Below are 19621 nucleotides of genomic sequence, written 5' to 3' on the forward strand. Positions count from 1 at the left end.
TGGCCTCAGGCCTTGACCGTCTGTGTTTCTGCCTCTCAGATGTCCTTACTCTGCCTCACCTGGGTGAAGTTGTGAGAAAAAAATGGCGACTGGATTTGTCAGATGAGATTTTGATCAACTGAAGTTTAGCCCTTTATAATGGAGACAATGAGATTCACCCGCTTGCCCAGGTCATGGGGGTGACCTTTGAGGCTCTCTTTCAAGGGGCGCACATATAGGACACATAGGAGAGTTGTCTCTCCCATGCTCATTTTAGACAAAGCATTTGCCAGTCACCATTTCCAAATCGAGAAGCCAGGCAGCATAATCCAAGTCAATCACACAGCCAACCAGGAAGGACGTAAAAGGTGGTGGGGAAGAGTGGAGGAGGGCAATCGGATGGGAACTGAAGATTAAAAATACCTTTTTCCAGTCTGACATTCTATGACAGTAGGACTTGAGAGGTGTTTTCAATTTGTTTTGCATTTGTTTTAGAAAAACAAGAGGAAGATGTAGTTCCGAGGAATTCAAAGGGCAACTGTGGAATCCCTGGGGTGGAACAGCAGTGATACAGGTGTAAGCATGACGCTGCCTGGGTGGCTCAGCAGAGGCTCATCCTGAGGGAGGGATGAGCTGGTACACCTGAGCAGTCCCAGGGTTGACCCCAGCACGCATTGAGCGAACAGCCTCTGACACTGTTCTTTTGTCTTTAGGCAGCCGTGGGCATTCAGTTCTCCCGATCCCTTTCTAGCAGCAATGGCTCTCATGACAGTCCCCGTGCTTCTTCTGAATTGGTATTAGAGTAGCCAATGGCAAAGTGGGCATTATAGAACCAAACAGCATGCTCTGGGCGGCAGCAGTTGGAAGGAAGGAAGGTAACAGATCCATGACGTGCCCTGAGTGGTGGGAGATCCGTCCTCCACTTGGACTCCATCAGGAAGAGAGTCCCACAGAAGACACTTGCTCTTCCCAACACTGGGAGGGCAGCCAGAGAATTCAGGAGAGGCAGGCAGAGCTGCTGCACCCCGGGACAAGAGAGAGGAGCCATTTCCCGGGTAATTAGTAGACTGAGCAGAGAGCATGTTGCAGAAAACTTGCAGGAAAAAACAGCCTTTCCTAGTGATGTGCTGATAGTGGTATCACTTAGGAGAACTTTAAGCAAGAGCAAATGAAAATACAACAGCGTAGAGATCTAAGAGTTCATTGGATTTATGCTGTCGAAAAGAGAGGGTAGGACATGGAGTAGAAAAGTGACGGAAACTCTTTCAATGTATTTATCACAGTTGTAACCAGATAATTAACTATGTGATTGTCTTTTAAATATACCATCCTGCTGCTAGAACTTAAGCAAGCCCTGTGAAGGGAGGATGCTTTGTTCACCTTCTCACAGCCTTTCACATTGTAGGTAGGTACCTACTAAATGCTTGATGGAATGGAAGGAGTGAATCGTGGGTTGGGATGGAAGAAGCAATATTGAGGGTACCATCAGTCCTCTAAACGTGGTCATAAATCATCTGGGTTGCAATAACTGTACAGTGAACTCTACAGATTTCTCATTCCAAACTCCTGGTTTCCAGAGGCGTTGGCTGCCTGTGACCCAGGCACGCAGCTCTGCCTCACCATGGATGTCACAGCCTGTAATGGATCAAAAGACTTCCCACCGATCTTCTACCAGGTGGGCATCCCCTCTCTACAGCAGTTCCTCTTCCTTCCCATCTTTTTCATCTTCTTGTTCTATGTCCTCATCCTACCAGCTCATTTTGGTGGCTGTGGTAAGAGAACCTGGACTTCACAAACCCATGTACTTCTTCCTGATCAATCTCTCAGCTCTGGACATCCTCTTCACCACGACCACTGTCCCCAAGATGCTGTCCCTCCTCTGCTTGGGGACCGATTCCTCAGCTTCCCCGCCTGCTTCCTGCAGATGTACCTCTTCCACAGCTTCTCCTGCCCAGAAGCCTTCATCCTGGTGGTCATGGCCCGTGACTGCTACGTGGCTATCTGCCGCCCCCTGTGCTACCCTGCCCTCATGACCCCACACACTAATGCCGCCCCCCTCGCAGCCTGTGCCTGGCTCACTGCCTTCCTCCTGCCCATCCCCCCAGTGGTGCAGACTTCCCACTTGGCTTTTGACAACACTGCTCACATCTATCACTGCTTCTGTGACCACTTGGCTGTGGTCCAGGCCTCTTGCTCTGACACCACGCCCCAGACCTTCATGGGCTTCTGCATTGCCATGGTGGTATCCTTCCTGCCCCCTCTCCTGGTGCTTCTCTCCTATGCCCACATCCTGGCCTCGGTGCTTCGCATCAGCTCCCGAGAAGGACGCTCAAGAGCCTTCTCCACCTGCAGCTCCCACCTCCTGGTGGTTGGTACCTACTACTCATCCATTGCCATCGCCTATGTGGCCTACAGGGCCGACCTGCCCCTCGACTTCCACGTCATGGGCAATGTGGTCTCTGCTGTCCTTACCCCTCTCATCTACACGCTGAGGAACAAGGATGTCAAAGCAGCCATCACCAGAATAGCATGTCCCCTGGACCCAGGGCATTCTGGGGACCCTTGATCCTTATAGTAGCTAATTCTGCTTCCAGGATACCAGTGTGCTAAAAAGAGAGAATGTCATCAAAAAAGTTTCTTGAAGGGAAGAATGAGTTAGAGTAGGGCCCAAAATATACCATTGAGACTTCCATTTCCATTAATGATAGACTAAGTTATAAAATCCACCCTTCTGTGGAAAGAAAAAGTCAGATAAAATAGAAAAATTATCCTCTTTAAAGTGTCAAAATTAGTGCCTTCCTGGCTCAGTGGGTAGTGTGTCAGTCTCATAAAAGTATCAACTAGATTTTTTAATATAAGGCTAAAATAGTAATAAAGACGAGAACACAGAAAGGTTAGTTATTAAGACAGGAATAGACATGTAGATCAGTGGAACGGAAAAGAGAGCCCAGAATCAGACCCTTAAATATATGAAAAATTGATATATGAAGGAAATGACATCGCAGATCAGTGTGAAGACGGACATAGAAAAAACGGTATTAGTACTATCAGGCATCCGTATGTCAAACAATGAAATCTGTCTCTAAGCTCAAGCAAACACAAAAGCAATCTCATTAAATACCTAAATATGAAAGACAAAACTATAAAACTATATAAGAGACTATAGTCCACATCTTGGGATGGAAAGATACTTCTTAAGTAAGATTTTTTAAAGGCTCTAAGCCTAGGGGAAGAAAGGATAAATTTGACTGCTTTAAAATGTAGAACTTCTGTTCATCAAAAGACACCAGAAAGAGAGTGGAATGCCAACCTACAGAACAGAAAGTTATTTGCAATGCATATAACCAACGAAAGGACTCGGGATTCATCCAGAATGTAGAGAGAATTACTTCAGGTCAATTTTTTTTTAAATAGTCAAGCCATTAGAAAAATTAGCAAAATACTTCACAAGCAAATGTGCAATAAATCTAAGAAAATACGCTCAACCTAGTAGTAACAGGAGAGGTGCAAGTTGCAACAACGCATACTTACCGCTAGAAACCCATCAGGCTGGCTAAATGTCAAAGTCTGCCAATACCCAAGTTGGCGAGCGCGCAGGTTGGTGGAGCGCTCCTACACTGCTGGTGGGAGTGTTTATTGGCACAACCCCTTTAGAAAACACTTTATCACTAACCTACAATGTTGAAGATACACATACTCCATTATCTGGCACAGCTACATTTCTCTAACTTGTAAAATGTTCATAAGATCTAACCCTGCATGCCAATAAAATGTGAAGGAATTACATATACACACAACGACATGAGTAATCGCACATGAATAGATGAAAGAATAGTGTTGAGCGAAAGAACCATGACTCAAAAGGATGTATATAGTGTGAATCCGGTTATATAAAGCTTAAAGATAGGCAAAGCTAAAGTACATTTTCATCAATGCGTACAGATGTCGTGCACTGTGAAGAGAAGAGAAGGCATATTTATTCTAAAAATGAAAATCAGGGTTATTCCTGTAAGAGAGGGAGAGGGTTTTGGATCAGAGAGGGGGACCAAGGGCTTTATGAGGAGTCGTCAGATTCTTTCTCCCCTAAATGACGATGACACGGTGTTCGCTTTACAATTAAACTGTATACATAGACTTCATACATTTTGGCTCCATATGAATACTGTATTTCATAATGAACTCTTGGAAGGCATCATGCCATCAGGCAGAGGCTGCAATGGTAGCTCTCAATGTTCAGTCCAAGTCTTTCCCTGAGTAGAATGGCTTGTGGTGGTTTTCACATTCAGAGTAAGCATCGAGCTGCTGAATGTAATTTTCTCCTTTGTCCATTCATTTGAGAAGAATTTAATTAGCCTTTGGGAGGTGCTAGGCCATGTGGTAGAAGCTAGAGACACAGAGAGAGAGACAGGCGCAGCCCTCCATTTGCTTACAATCTAATGAGGAAGATGGACTCGGGCAAAAATAGTGCAGTGTGGTTGGTGACATGTCGGAGGGAAGCACATGGGGATGGTGGGAGCATGCAAGATGGTATTTAATCCAAGACAAAAATGTCTCCCATAAATATTTTTAACCTATGGCACCTGCTGCTGCTTGTGTGGAAGTCCTCATGGAGTCAACAACATGGTGCACGTGGACTGCTCGAACAGAAGCCCCGAGCTGCTCCCATCAGAGGAGGAGAGGTTTCATTCTAGAGCTGACCAGAATGCAAGATGGCATCCCTGTCACTACCTGTCATGAGGTGCCGATTTTTAGCTTGGACCCCCCTCAGTCGAGAAATGGAGTTCGATCTCAAGCAAACCCAGAAGACTTTGCCACTCAGTCTTCTTCAGGAATCCCACAGGTCAAAAAAGGGTCTGCGGGGGGCAGAACTACAGTGCCTCCAAAAAAGGCAGGAAGGAAAACCACTCTCAGAAAAGTGAATGGCTCAGGTGGTGACATTCTTGTGGCATTTGCTAAAGGAAAGAAAATCTTTCTTAGCAGATTGTGATAAAGGTGCAGCATGTGATGGGACTTTAAGCAAGGGCATTAGCAGAGAATGAGAATTTCAGCAAATAGCAATGAGGGTCTTTTAAAGTCACAGTGATAACAATTTTAAGTCAAAATTATGAAACAAGGCATTGTTAGTGAATTCTTGCCTCCATCTCTGCTCCCTCCACCTGTTGCATGCCCTTTACGAAAAGTTTTTTTATTCACTTTTTGGTTTTTCTTCCCATTTTTAATATAAGCAAATCCATATACTTACAGACACATATATATAGCATAGAAATACGGCTGTATCATTTCTTTCTTAGAGAAATTGTAGCATATTATAAGACTGTTCCGCACCTTGATTTTGAAAATGTTAATCAGCAGTTGATAGAGATCAAGTTTTTGTTTGAGGTGAGCAAAAAAAAAGGGGGGGGAGTGGTGGTAGGAGAGGGAGGGGGGCATCGCTGGAGTGACCTGCTTTAGGTAGGAGCACGAAGAGTTTGTCCATGGGAATAGGCAGGAGGACAGAATGAATGCAGGCCGGGATGCTGGCAGGTGGGATGGGACTCTGCACTCCTCTCCCTATCGGCTGGAGTAACTACACCAGAGGTATTGGTGGAAGACCGGCGTGCCAGAATTAAGGTCTGCAGAGCGCTCTTCCATCAAGCTCAGATAAGTTACACCTACATCAGGAAAATACTTCCTTAAATTCCATCTCACTTCTCCCTAAGGGTGCAGGGCTTATCTTGAGTCAGGGTATGTGGGACTGATGTCTCAGTGTTACTGATGCTTCCCAGTGGAGATTTCTTTTGTTAACCAAGCTTTAGGATAATTCCATAAGCCAACTGGTCTTACAGGCAGCAATGATCTGATTTTTAAAAATATCTGATCATTTATCTGTCCTCACAGGTGGCTATCTGTGCTTCTTGTCGAGAAAATAAAACCTGTCTGCTAAATGACATAAGGTCATTTATATATCAAGTACATATACCATAAGCCTACTATGTGGTGTATTTTATATGTCAATGTTATTGGGAAATGAAGGAGGGAAAAAACACTAAAAAATGAATTCTAAAATGTCAAAAGCTAGTTTAAAACCTAAACTCAGTTACAACGTTGAGCTCTAAAGCTGGCTCCATTTCTCACTTATACGTAGTGAAAATACTTAGGTAATCGTGAGATTATGATTTCATTCCAAGGACAATATTTATGGTCATACCATTTCCTCTGCATTAATTTCTTATATTCTTGATTCTAAGTAAAATGCTTGTAGTGATGCTAAATTCGTATTTTGTGCTTTCTGTTTATACTTCAAAGAGCGTGGTTCGCTTTAATTCCTTTTATCCTCCTCTTATGTGTTCTTCAAATATATTCCCAGAATCGTCCACGGTACCTTGTCCAGTGTCACCTTTGAAGCCATCATTATTTCTAAACTAGATATTTTGGTGTTTTTAATAACCTGTTTTAGATACGTTTTAAATAACCTGCCTGTTCTTCTATTCTACATATATTTAAAATAATAAAAACCCTATCACTGAATGCTGCTTCCACAAATATGTGGAAATTGAACAGCACACCCCTAAAAAGCCAGTGGGTCAAAAAAGAAATCACAAGGAAAATCAGAAAATATCTTGAGATGAATGAAAACGAAAACACAACATACCCAGCATCAAGGGAGGCAGCTAAAACAAGTGCTTCGAGGGAAATGTACAACTGTAAATGCTTATATGAAAAAAGAAAAATCTCAAATTAATCATCTAATGTTATTAGATTATTTATTAATTTATTTCTGAATAATCTAATTTTTACGTTAAGAAATTATGAAAGAAAAGCAAACTCAGCTCAAAGCAAGCAGTAGGCACGAAATAACAATAGAGATTAGAATGGAAATAAAGAAAAAGAGAATGGGAAAAATTGACAAAAATCAAAACTGGGTCTTTGAATACATCAACAAGATTGACGAACATTTAGGTAGATTGACTAAGACAAGACCCCTAATTACTAAAATCAAAAGTGAAAAAGGGAACATTAAGACCGAACTACAAGGACATAAATGCAAAATCTTAAAGGAAGAGACCACCACACCACCCCTGAAATCACAAGGCTGAACTTACCAGCAGCCTAAGCATTGGGAATGTTCCGGGTTATGGTTCTGAGCGACACAGGGCTGTGGGCTATGTGGAGGGGAGGGGTTGGGACCTTCAGGGTGCTGGTATGGAGGGAATGGTTTGCCTTTAGTGGTGACAATGGGGTTACTGGGGTGAGGCTGTTGCTGGGTGGCTGACTTTGAGACTGGCCGGCTTTCAGGAACGTGTGTATTAGCGCGAAGCTGTCACTGAACAATTAAACAGATTTAAAGCAAGTTCTGAGGACTGTTTGTTACCATGGCTATCAAACAGCCAGGCATTTCCTAGAAGCCTGAGAACATTTTTATTCTCAGAGGTAATGAAGTAAATCATACCTTATCCCCTAATGTTTAACTAGGAAGTCTTCAAGTGCTGGCTTTTTACAAAGAAATCTCAGCCACCAGTTTGGTTCTCCTATTTTGGCTCACTTGTATAAGTAAAACAAAATAAAATTAGAAATTTGAAAGGAACCTAAGTCTTGGTTTTTGTTTGTTTTCTACAACCTACTGAAGTTCGAACGACTGTTGCACTCTAAGTGAGCTCTTCCCGCCAATGACCGAGTCTTTTCCTTAGTTTCATCCATCACATCCCAGAAAGCCTTTAGTCCTTCTCATGCTGCCAAAAGCTGGTTTGGGGGGCTTTTGGGGGTTTTTCTTTGTTTTTTTTAAAGATGTATTTATTTAATTTTAGAGAGAGTAGGAGAGCAAGGAGGGGCAGAGGGAGAGGGAAAGAGAGAATCCCAAGCAGACTCCCCATTGTGCAAAAGCCCAATGTGGGGCTCGATCTCACGAACCCTGAGATCGCAAACCCACCAAAAGCAAGAGTCTGACACTTAACCGACTGAGACACTCAGCTGCTCCTGGTTTTGTTTTTATCAACAAAATGGGTTTTTAATTTTTTTTTTAAGCAACGTATAGTTGACACCCAACGTTACAACATAGTGATTCAGCGAAGTCTAGACATTATGCTGTGCTTGTCCTGTGCCGCTGCCATCTGTCACCGTACAGCACCGTCATGGCTCTGGGTGTTTATTAAGGAGCTCTGTCGTGTCTGAGGCACAGAAAACAGAACAAAAGAATCCACCAAACAGTCCAGTGATTCTGCAGGATTCTTTGCCCTTAACTTTCGAGTGGTTAGATCTTCTCCCCTAGAAAAACCTTCACCTTTTACCTTTGTGGTACTGAAGCAACGATCCAGATACAATTTATCCCAAACCAAAATTCCTCTCTTTAATCAGAAGGAGTAGATCTGGAGAGGAGGACATAACACAAAAAGTTCTGGTTTGTTCTTCAAACAAATTTCCAAAACCATCTTCAGTCCCATCACGAAGTTCTCGATGTCTCTGGGTTTGAAGCTGGGACGGTCCCTGAGCACGCACACCCTACCCCATTTTAAAATGTGTTTGCTGCAATGGATGAATCACTAAACTCTATCTCTGAAACTAATAATACACTGTATGTTAATTAATTGATTTAAAATAAAATAAAATGTGCTTGCTGCTTGGCCCAGGAGTTCTCCTTCTAAGGATCTATCTGAGAGAAAGATCTGGGTACCCATCCCCAAAATGCATGTTAAAAGGACACTAATTATAATATTGTTCATAATAGCAATAATTGCATACAACCTAGATGTTCATTGGCAGGGAAATTATGAAATAATCTGTGTCATATCCATTCTATGAAATACCAAATATTCGATTAAAAGAATGAAGTATGTCAGACAGAAATGTTCCAAGACTTAGTAAGTTGGAATATAAGTGATGCGTAAGAACAAAACGACTCTATTTATGTTAAAGGAAAAACAAAACACTCTCTCCCCACCCCTGACACATACAAAGGTCTGCTTAGCAAAGGTCTGGAAGAAACACTTCATTACCTTTGGGGAGAGGAGGAGAAGGGAGGGGAAATATGAGGAAGGGCTGGTATGAAGAAAGCACTCACATTTTACTCCATAAATCTCCATATTGTTTAAACTTTTTTACAATGGAATCTAATTATCACTTGTGAAATTTTAAAAATTGTTCAAATTTTATACAGATCAGTGAAAGAGTGGTGGAGTCAGAAATTGGGAGCTATGGAGCCAAAGGAAGGAATCTGACAGGCTGAGATATGAACGGTCTGTGATCCGGCTTGGACCCTGCCTGGAACTGGGATATAGAGCCCTGCCTCACATTCTTCCCACAGAACCTTTGCGAGTTCCTCATGGGACAGCTGTGGTCCCAGGGCTGCAACAGGGTTTTCCTATTTTGGTTTATCAAAATAACAGCTCTGATTTGCTAAATGTTTACCGTGTGCTAGACACGAGCTCAGCATCTAAACCTTCCCAGGAGACTATGAGATGGGCAGTGCTCTTACACCCTTTTCACAGGGAAGGAAATAAAGGCCCAGTGAGGCTAAGGGATTTGTCCAAGGTGACCTCACTGGGAAGAACTGAGGTCTCCGCCATTAGTCGAGTGCTGCTGAACCACTGAACTGAAACTGGAATCTTGGGCTCAAATCCGAGCTCTGCCAGCAGCCGCTCATGTGACCCTGGGCAAGCCACTTCCCTTCACTAGATCTTTTCCTCAAACGTCAAATAGTGGGGACAGTCCTGGCTCTGCCTGTCCTCCCTGGCTGTTGTAAGGCCAGATGGGAAAACAAGAATCAAACTCTTCCATTGGTGATAAAAGTTCTGGGACCCACGAGGGTTGTTAATGACACTATTTCCATTGCCTGCAAAGCCCAGGGCCAAGTCTCCCGCTCAACCGTAGGAAGTTGTTCCCAGGTGCCGGGTGTGGGGTCCCTTAGGGGAACCAACTCGAGGGAGAGGGCCCCAGCAGGCCCTGACTCTAGGGTTTAATGGGCCGTGGCCCGCTCCTTCCTGGCTTTTCCCCCACGGCCAGAAGACACCTGGGTGGATCAGGCTTGCAGGTGAGCTGAGCCGGGGGTGGAGTTTTCCAGAGGCAGCCAAAGGCTGGGGTGAGCAGACAGGAGCAGAGAGGCTGGGGATGTGTACGGCCATAGTGAGGGTCCCAGTGTGCACCCCTGGTCTGTGTGGCCCTGGGCCAGACACCCCGACAGGACGCACAGGGATAGGCAGTCACAGGCAAGAGGCTGAGGCTTTTGCGAGAGAGTTTCTCACAGAGAGGCAAGGTCGGTGGCAATGAAAGAAATGGAAATATTTAGTGAACCATCTGTAACACTGTGATTCACGGATGAGGGAATTGCAGTTCAGAGGGACAGTGGAAGGTGGTGAAGCCAGAATGGAAACCCGGGTCGCTCTAGTTCCAGTTCATGAGTCCAGACTCTATCATGCACACATAGCCTGCTCTTGGCTGTGGGAAGGGCACAGGAGAGTGAAGTATTGAGGGAGGATGGCGTTGGATTTGGGAGTTGTGGTGAAGCACAATGACACAGCGACTGTAAGGATAGAGCGCGCTCTCCCTCCTTAGAGGCTGGAGCCACGAGGTGGACATTCGGACCCCTCACTGGGCCACATACAGAGGCCGTGCTCAAAAACGCTCGCTGAGCTGGAGGAGACCATCTCTTCCAAAGCCCTCTTTTACAGGCGGGAACACTGAGGCTCAGAGGCCCAAAGTCACGGCAGGTGCGTGGCAGAGCGGGTCCCAGAGCCAGCGCCCTTGGCTGCCAGGCGGGGCTCCAGCCTCTGCAGCAGCCTGGCTCCAGGGCAGCCTCTGCTCTCCCCCCTCACCAGCCGTGGCCTTGCACGGACCCTCAGATTCTCCTCTGTTCAAGGACACGAGCGCTCCCTGGCAGGCCTGGATGATGAGAGGAGAGGATGTGTGTAAAGGGCGGCATCGGGTTGAACATTCCGGTGATCGGTTTTTCTGTCCTCTGTCCCCCACCAGCACTGTAACTGGTGGCACCTAGATAATTCCGATCAAGGAAGCGTTCCCTAACAGTACTGAAAACATCCCTGTAATACATATTCGAAACAAATATGTAAACCTTCATCTAAACCACAAAGTAAACAAAAGGAAGTCCAGAAAGTTTGATTATTAGCACGATGCTACGTCAGTGCTTTTTAAAAATATCAGACACTAAATTCTTGCAAAAACATCTCTCAGGGCTGCTATCTAGCAGGTGCCCTAAGCACGAGCTTTATCTGTTGCTGCATGCTGACCAAACAGAAGTCTAGGGAAGGGAAGTGCCTCCGTGCCTGCGGGCTGAGCAAGCACATCTTACCGGGTGGTCTGTCCTGGGGCCCCAGGAGGGAGGGCCGCCAGGGCTTCCGCTCAGTGATCTCCGGCTCCAGGGGAGAATCCAGCCCCTCTGAGAGTCTAGCTCTGGTTCTGCCATGCACTTACTATGACCTTGGGCAAACCACAGCCCATTTCTGAGCCCTCCCTCCCCGCCATGCCATTCGTGTGCGCTATCTGTATGAGAAACAGTCGTTCGAACTACAGTTATCTCCTTGCCGTTGACCTCCTTGTGTGCACTGTTTGGGGTAGAGGCCTGTGCCTTCGGCACCATCACAAGAATACTGTGTTCATCTCCACAACGGTGGCCCCCAAGAGCCCTAAATTTCCAGTTGACTATATTCCTTCACAGCGGGGGCTAGGGAAGTCTACAGGCTGGCGGCCGGACGTGCCGTGCTCCATCAGGATCACGGGCTCTGTAGCAGCAGCGACTGGGAGCGAGGGAACAAATCATATCCTGCAGGAAAGCCTTCCAATCTCTGCTTCTGCCGTTGGGTAGAATATACCTTTAACTCTGACTCCTACCACCACGTGACTTCCCCTCTGCCATTCCTTTCATTGTAGTAGGACAAAAAGCCACACACACAGAGGCAAGATTTATTTTATTTTATTTTTATTTTTATTTTATTATTTATTTATTTATTTTTAAAGATTTCATCTATTCATTCGACAGACATAGAGACAGCCAGCGAGAGAGGGAACACAAGCAGGGAGAGTGGGAGAGGAAGAAGCAGGCTCCCAGTGGAGGAGCCCGATGTGGGGGGCTCGATCCCACAACGCCGGGATCACGCCCTGAGCCGAAGGCAGATGCTCAACCGCTGTGCCACCCAGGCGCCCCTATTTATTTTTTTGATGTAAAGTTCGATGTTGTTTTGTTTGCTTGCTTGCTTGCTTGTTTGATGAAGGTATAACTCAGGCATAATAAAGCCTACAACATTAGATACAGATATAGATCTAGCTAGAAATATAGCCCTAGTTCCAGATGCAGACATCCTAGACACAGACACAGACACAGATACCAATATACATACAAATACAGATCCACAGGGGCACCTGGGTGGCTCCGTCAGTTAAGTGGCTGCCTTCAGCTCAGGTCATGATCTCAGGGTCCTGGGATCAAAACCTGCGTTGGGTTCCCTGCTCAGCAGGGAGTCTGCTTCTTCCATTGCCCCTCACCCCTGCTCGTATTCTCTCTCTCTTTCTCTCTCTCTTCCCCTCCTTTTCTCAAATAAATAAAAACTTAAAAATATATATAGATATATAGATAGAGATCAGCTAAAGATATAGCATATTTCCAGCAACCCAGGAGGCCCCCTTATACCCAGCCCAGTCAAATCCCCCCATAAAATTTAGCTAATCAAGGCTTGAGTTAGGCTCGGTTTCAGTTTTCACAAGATTTAGTCTAAACTTGACTTGCCCTTGTTCTTAAGGTATGGCTTCCCGGGCTGTGGGTTGATAGCATGACTGATCTCTGTCTCCTCCGGCCTGAAAGATTATAGAAGATTTGCTTCTACCCTTTGGAAGTTTTTTTTTTTTTTAATAGTAACAACAAGTTTTGTGGTATTTTATTTTATTTTTTAAAGATTTTATTTATTTATTTGACAGAGATAGAGACAGCCAGCGAGAGAGGGAACACAAGCAGGGGGAATGGGAGAGGAAGAAGCAGGCTCGTAGCGGAGAAGCCTGATGTGGGGGCTCGATCCCATAACGCCGGGATCACGCCCTGAGCCGAAGGCAGACGCTTAACCACTGTGCCACCCAGGCACCCCTACCCTTTGGAAGTTTTGAATTTAAGTCTTTAGCAACCTTGCCACCTACCCCTTCAGCGTGTGCACACACACACACACACACACACACACACATACAGAGCTTCAGAATTTTTTTTTACAGCTTCAGAAATTTTGAAAATGTTTTGAGGGTAAGACCATTGTATATTTGAGGCAGGCTCTTTCCCTCTAATCTCTTAAGCATCATGGGATCTGTCTTTTAGAAGTCTTTTTATTCTGTTAGAAGTCTTTTGCATAGCCCCCAAATTCAGAAGCTGTCCCGTGGGGAAAACTTATACATTTAGAGTGCCTTAAATTTCCAATATGTTTTGCAGACCCTCTTTGACTGCCAAAAAGCATTGCTGCTTTTGCCTTCCCTTATCTGTGTCCCTCGGCCTGGGCCAAGTCCAAGCCACACAATGGTCCCCAAATCAAATATTCCCAGAAAAGATAAGAGCTGGTGATTGGCAGTTCACTTCGGAGAGTCCCTCCTCCTGGAGTTCCAATTCATCTCATCCTCATTGCAGCCATGTTTCTCCAATTTATTAAAAAACATGATTTGTGTCCTTTATCCAGGTTTCCCTAGTGGCTGCAGTGCAAGTGTCGGACTACCATGACCTATTACACCCCGCACAGGAGCAGAGGTCCAGACATATAGCTAAAGAAGTGTGTGCAAGAACCGCTACTCAAGGCACACGAGCGAGAAATAAGTTTAGTAAGTCTGTGAGCAGCAGCAGGTCGCAGAGAGCCTTGGAGAAAGCAGCCCTTACAAGACGGTAGCAAGACGGTAGATCTTTGAGTGAGTGCAAAACTAGACACACGAGCTTAAGGACTTGATTTGAGAGAACTGACATCCCAAACCAGACAACATGGGACCCAAGATGAAGACCAGAAGAAATCTTTCCAAGCACTTTTCACAATTGTAATTCAAGAACCAACTGGTAAGATCCGGCTTTCCCAGTAAGATGTAAACTCTCAGGTAGGAAATTTGCCTGCCTTCTTTACTTCACCACTGTATCACGTGAACACAGCGTAATGACTTCCATTTGGTAGGTTATTAGTTAACCAGAAATTCATATTTTGACCAAAGAAGAAAGGTAGCAGTTTTGGGTTCACATGGTAGAAATCAATAATCAATCTTCCAGAATTGGCTGTAAATAATTGCTCTTATATTAGCGATGAACACTATAAAATCTCATTCCAGAATCCTTTGTTTCTATGGTTTTCAGATATCCCCAGTGTCCAGATGTTCCAGGTGCCTGTCTCCCAGAAATCCAGCTCTGCCTCACTCTGGAGGCCACAACTTGTAACGGATCAGTGGATGGGTCGCCAGTCTTCTACCTGGTGGGAATCCCCTCCCTGCCAGAGACCTTCTTCCTCCCTGTGTTCTTTATTTTCCTCCTGTTCTATCTTCTCATCCTTATGGGAAATGCCCTGATCCTTGTGGCTGTGGTGGCAGAGCCCAGCCTTCACAAGCCCATGTACTTCTTCCTGATCAACCTCTCTACTCTGGACATTCTCTTCACCACAACCACCGTCCCCAAGATGCTGTCCCTGTTCCTGCTTGGAGACCACTTCCTCAGCTTCCCCGCCTGCTTATTGCAAATGTACCTCTTCCAAAGCTTTACGTGTTCAGAAGCCTTCATCCTGGTGGTCATGGCCTATGACTGCTATGTGGCTATCTGCCGCCCCCTGCACTACCCCGTCCACATGACCCCACAGACCAATGCTGCACTGGCAGCCTGTGCCTGGCTTATTGCTCTCCTCCTGCCCATCCCCGCAGTGGTCAAGACCTCTCAGATGGCGTATAACAGCATTGCTCACATCTACCATTGTTTCTGTGATCACCTGGCTCTGGTCCAGGCCTCCTGCTCTGACACCACGCCCCAGACCCTCATGGGCTTCTGCATTGCCATGGTGGTATCCTTCCTGCCCCTTCTCCTGGTGCTTCTCTCCTATGCCCACATCCTGGCCTCGGTGCTTCACATCAGCTCCCGAGAAGGACGCTCGAAAGCCTTCTCCACCTGCAGCTCCCACCTCCTGGTGGTTGGTACCTACTACTCATCCATTGCCATCGCCTATGTGGCCTACAGGGCCGACCTGCCCCTTGACTTCCACGTCATGGGCAATGTAGCATATGCAATTCTCACACCAATCCTCAACCCTCTCATTTACACTCTGAGAAACAAAGATGTCAAGGCAGCCATTACTAAAATCACGTATCTCAAGACCCAGTCTTGGATAAGAGCCCTTGAGCTTTAGATGCAGCTAATTCTGCACTCAGGACACCAAATAACAGTGCCCAGGAAAGATTAGGAGCTCAGTAAATACTGTTGAATAAATAAATTAATGAATATAGAATGATAAAAGAATTCAACTGAGCAGACAGTTCCAACAGGCAAAGACAGGTAGACAAGATGATCCATCCATGGGTTTCAGTCAGACTGCTCATTAAAATAAAGTCTACACCACTGGCATAAAGTGCTGAGCCCTTGAGGGCCGTTAATGATGCTCTTCTCATTATCAGCAAAGTCTAGGGACAAATCCTACCCTCCCCCATATATGTTCTAAGAGATGCCAAGGAGTTGATCTCTGAGGGATGGTGGGTACAGTTCCCATAGGAGTACCATGTTGAAAAAAAGTACCCCAGGAGATCTGCCTGAAAGGAGAGGGCTGAGGGTTTAATGGGTCATGGCTCAGCACCAAAAAGGACTTGCATGGAGACACCACAGGAGACACCAGTGTGGATCAGTTTTAACAGGTGAGTAGGGCTAGGGATAAAGTGCCCCAAGACAGGCAGAGAATGCTGGGGTGGGGAGACAGGGCAGAGAGGCCAAGATCTATACACTAGGACCAGGCATGAGGAAGACAGATTGGGTACACAAGATGTAGGCACCAGGATCCCGGGTGGCTGTGCAAACACGGGCTGTGGGATCTCGGACCACATATCCTGGCAGATCTGGACAAGGTGCACCTCTGGGTGGGAGTCAAATCATCTTGGCCCAGCCTTTCCCCCAGGAAAGCAAGGCTGACGACTGCAGTCACCAGTGGACACACTAGCAAGCTCTGAGCCCTACATGTTCCAGGCTCTCGTGTAAGCATTGTCTAAGCATTCTCTCCATCAGGATCACAACAACCCAGGAGCTCACAGATGAGGGAAATGAGCTCCAGGATGGGGAAGTGACCTGCCCAAAGTCACACCACTGGAAGTAGGAGCTGGGATTGGAATCAGGTTCTTTCTGACTCACAAGTCCACACACTTGACCACTAAGGTCCACGTGACAAGATGAAGGGGAAGAACCTGCCTGACAGCAGGTGCTCACTAGGAGGGATAGTCCTCATCCTCTCCCTTTGGGCGTGGACCATTGTGACATCTGATCTGTCAACCACAGAGGGGACCCTCAGAAAAGAGCTCATTGAGTTGGAAATGCCCCAGAGATCTTTTCCTCCAAAGCCCTCACTGCCCAGTTGAGAAAACCAAGGCTCAGGGACCCAATGTGAGGGCAGGTGCGTGGCAGAGCTGGTCCCGGAGCCAGCACTTCTGGGCCAGGTGGGGCTCTGGCCTCTGCAGCAGGCTGGCTCCAGAACTGCCTCTGCTCTCCCCCCTCACCAGCCGTGGCCTTGCACGGACCCTCACATTCTCGCTGGCTCAAGGGCATAAGCACTCCCTGGCAGGCCTGGATGATGAGAGGGGGTGATGGACGTGAAGTACGGTGTCCGGTTGTCCATTCCAGTGACTGGTTCTTCTGTCCAGCTGTGTAACTGGCCGGAGGACCATCCAGACAGGGAGCACCCTCACCAGTTACGGGGGCAAGTTCTGTGCCCTGGGAAACAGCAACCTTTGGGCCCGAAGCACGGGCCTGCATCGTTCACATGTACTAGGTCATTCAGAATAAAACAAGATCCCTAACCTGTAAATTGAGGGTAAGAAAGTCCAGCCAAACTCGGATATTTCCTAGGACGGGCCAGTTGAATGATGCTTTGAAATATCAAATGCGAAATTCTTCCAGAAATTATTTCTGGTGCCCCTGCTTTGCTGGTGAGCCAGCGTCGGCGTGGTGGGCCTATTGGATGGTCCAGAGCTGGTGGTGAGAAGCCATGTGCCCCTGTCCACCCAGGTCGTAGCGTCTGTATTTCCATCTGCAAAGCAGTGGAACAGAGGAGGGAAGAGAACACAGCTGGACTCAGTGGCCCCTTAGAACCCCCATGGCCTTGACCATCTGTGTTTCTGCCTCTGAGATGTGCTATCCTGCCTCGCCCGGGACTCTCAGCCCCAGCTGCCTCTCTGAGGGCAGAAATGCCCATGACGGTGCAGTTTGCACCCCTTCAGGGGTGAGGAAATCCCTGTGGCCCAACATCTCAGGATGGGGTCCGATATTAAGGGATAAGCCTCTCAATTTGAGACAGAGAACTTTTACTCTTTTGCTCGGTCCTTGCGTCTGACTTCTGGAACATTTCAAAGGAACTTTTGAATTTGCAGATACGACATCTCTTTTCAGCACTCCCCAGATAGAGACTCGGATAAAAATATGAAATATAGATTTGACTGATGTTATCAGTGAAAAAAAACAGAAAGGGAAATAGAAAACTTTGGTCCTAGTATTTTCTCCGCAAGTTTCTCCCCTGGAAACTTGAACTTCTGGATCCTCCAGGAAACATGGCATAGAAGAAAGAGCCTTGTTTTGAGAAACAAAGGCCTGAGCTCTGGTGGGGGCTCTGCAACTTGCCTGTGGCACCTGGGAAAGCCCCTGCCCTTTCTTTCTTTTCTTTCTTTCTTTTTTTTTTTTTTTAAGATTTATTTATTTGTTTGAGAGAGACGGGGGGGGGGGTAGATAGGGAGAGAATCTTCAAGCAGACTTCTCCCTATGCGTGGGGCCGACAAGGGGCTCAATCCCGCAACACCCCAAAGATGTCACTTTTCAAAAACTTAAAACAAATGCCGAAAGAGGAAGGAGCTTCGGGGCATGGTTTAAGAGAGCTGATATCCCCAGAAAGGATTATATGGGACACGGGAAAGAGGAGCAGCAGAATTCTTCCATAATACTTAACACAGCTGTAATTAAATAATGATGTGGTTCATTGCTTAGTGTCTCTTTCTATCACTAGAATCAGCTCCATAAAGTTAGAGACCGTCTCTGTCTTGTTCACCTGTTCACTATATACCCAGCATGTAACACGTGGTTGCATATTGTAGATACTTTTTCCATACTTGATTATAAAAGAAAAGAGGGTTACCTTAATTATACAGTGACCATCACATAATTATCATTCCAGAATCACTGATTGTTCTGATTTCCAGATGTGCTTGGTTCCCAGATGTTTCCACTACCTACTTCCTGGGCATCCAGATTAACCCACCATGGAGACCACAGCCTGTAATGGATTAGGGCACTCCTCAACCATCTTCTACCTGGTGGGCATTCCCTCTCTGCCCAAACCCCTCTTTTTTCCTATCTTCTTTGTCTTTCTCCTTCTCTACCCGCTCATGCTGCTGGGAAACGCCCCGATCCTGGTGGCTGTGGTGGCAGAGTCCAGCCTCCACAAGCCCATGTACTTCTTCCTGATCACTCTCAGCTCTGGACATCCTCTTCACCATGACTGTCCCCAAGATGCTGTCCCTCCTCTGGCTTGGGGACCAATTCTTCAGCTTCCCCGCCTGCTTCCTGCAGATGTACCTCTTCCACAGCTTCTCCTGCCCAGAAGCCTTCATCCTGGTGGTCATGGCCCGTGACCGTTATGTGGCTATCTGCCACCCCCTGCGCTACCCCGTCCTCATGACCCCGCACACCAATGTTGCCCCCCTCGCAGCCTGTGCCTGGCTCACTGCCTTCCTCCTGCCCATCCCCGCAGTGGTGCAGACTTCCCACTTGGCTTTTGACAGCACTGCTCACATCTGTCACTGCTTCTGTGACCACTTGGCTGTGGTCCAGGCCTCCTGCTCTGACACCAGGCCCCAGACCCTCATGGGCTTCTGCATTGCCATGGTGGTATCCTTCCTGCCCCTTCTCCTGGTGCTTCTCTCCTATGCCCACATCCTGGCCTCGGTGCTTCACATCAGCTCCCGAGAAGAACACTCGAAATGCTTCTCCACCTGCAGCTCCCACCTCCTGGTGGTTGGTACCTACTACTCATCCATTGCCGTCGCCTATGTGGCCTACAGGGCCGACCTGCCCCTCGACTTCCACGTCATGGGCAATGTGGTCTCTGCTGTCCTCTCCCCTGTCCTCAACCCTCTCATCTACACGCTGAGGAACAAGGATGTCAAAGCAGCCATCACCAGAATGACATGTCTCCGGGACCCAAAGAATGTTGGGGAACCCTGATTTGTAGGTGTAACTTGGTCTCCTCACAAATGTCAATAAAATAGAGGGAGAAGTATCTCCCAGATAGAACAATTCAGATGGCCAGATAGAACGATAAATTTCAAAATACAGTCCTAGGTGTTTCTCCTCCATTGTAATAAAATAATGATTTTCTTTCCTAAATTCATAGATAAAGCATAAAGGATTTTTCTATTCAATTTTTAAGTTGTAAATCCCAAGTCTCACAAGACTGTGAAGATAATTGTGATCACATTTCTGTTA

General features: G+C 46.5%; 3 protein-coding genes across 3 annotated transcripts; all 3 read left to right on the top strand.

Annotated features, from left to right (window-relative positions):
- The first annotated feature begins 1469 nt into the window (after positions 1 to 1469).
- LOC100478298 (olfactory receptor 2AT4-like) lies at positions 1470 to 4995 on the top strand. The gene is given in 4 exon segments (XM_011219884.2): positions 1470 to 1728; positions 1730 to 1854; positions 1857 to 2506; positions 4960 to 4995. Coding segments are annotated over 4 exon segments (939 nt in total). The 5' UTR covers positions 1470 to 1600.
- A 9260-nt stretch (positions 4996 to 14255) lies between these two features.
- On the top strand, positions 14256 to 15299 carry LOC100478554 (olfactory receptor 2AT4). The gene has a single exon (XM_002915331.1). It carries the CDS (start codon positions 14256 to 14258, stop codon positions 15297 to 15299), a length of 1044 nt encoding a protein of 347 aa, XP_002915377.1.
- A 3097-nt stretch (positions 15300 to 18396) lies between these two features.
- On the top strand, positions 18397 to 19360 carry LOC100470667 (olfactory receptor 2AT4-like). The gene is given in 2 exon segments (XM_011219836.3): positions 18397 to 18602; positions 18604 to 19360. Coding segments are annotated over 2 exon segments (963 nt in total).
- The last annotated feature ends 261 nt before the right edge of the window (positions 19361 to 19621 follow it).

This window comes from Ailuropoda melanoleuca, chromosome 8 (genome assembly GCF_002007445.2).
Source record: "Ailuropoda melanoleuca isolate Jingjing chromosome 8, ASM200744v2, whole genome shotgun sequence".
NCBI classification, from domain to species: domain Eukaryota; kingdom Metazoa; phylum Chordata; class Mammalia; order Carnivora; family Ursidae; genus Ailuropoda; species Ailuropoda melanoleuca.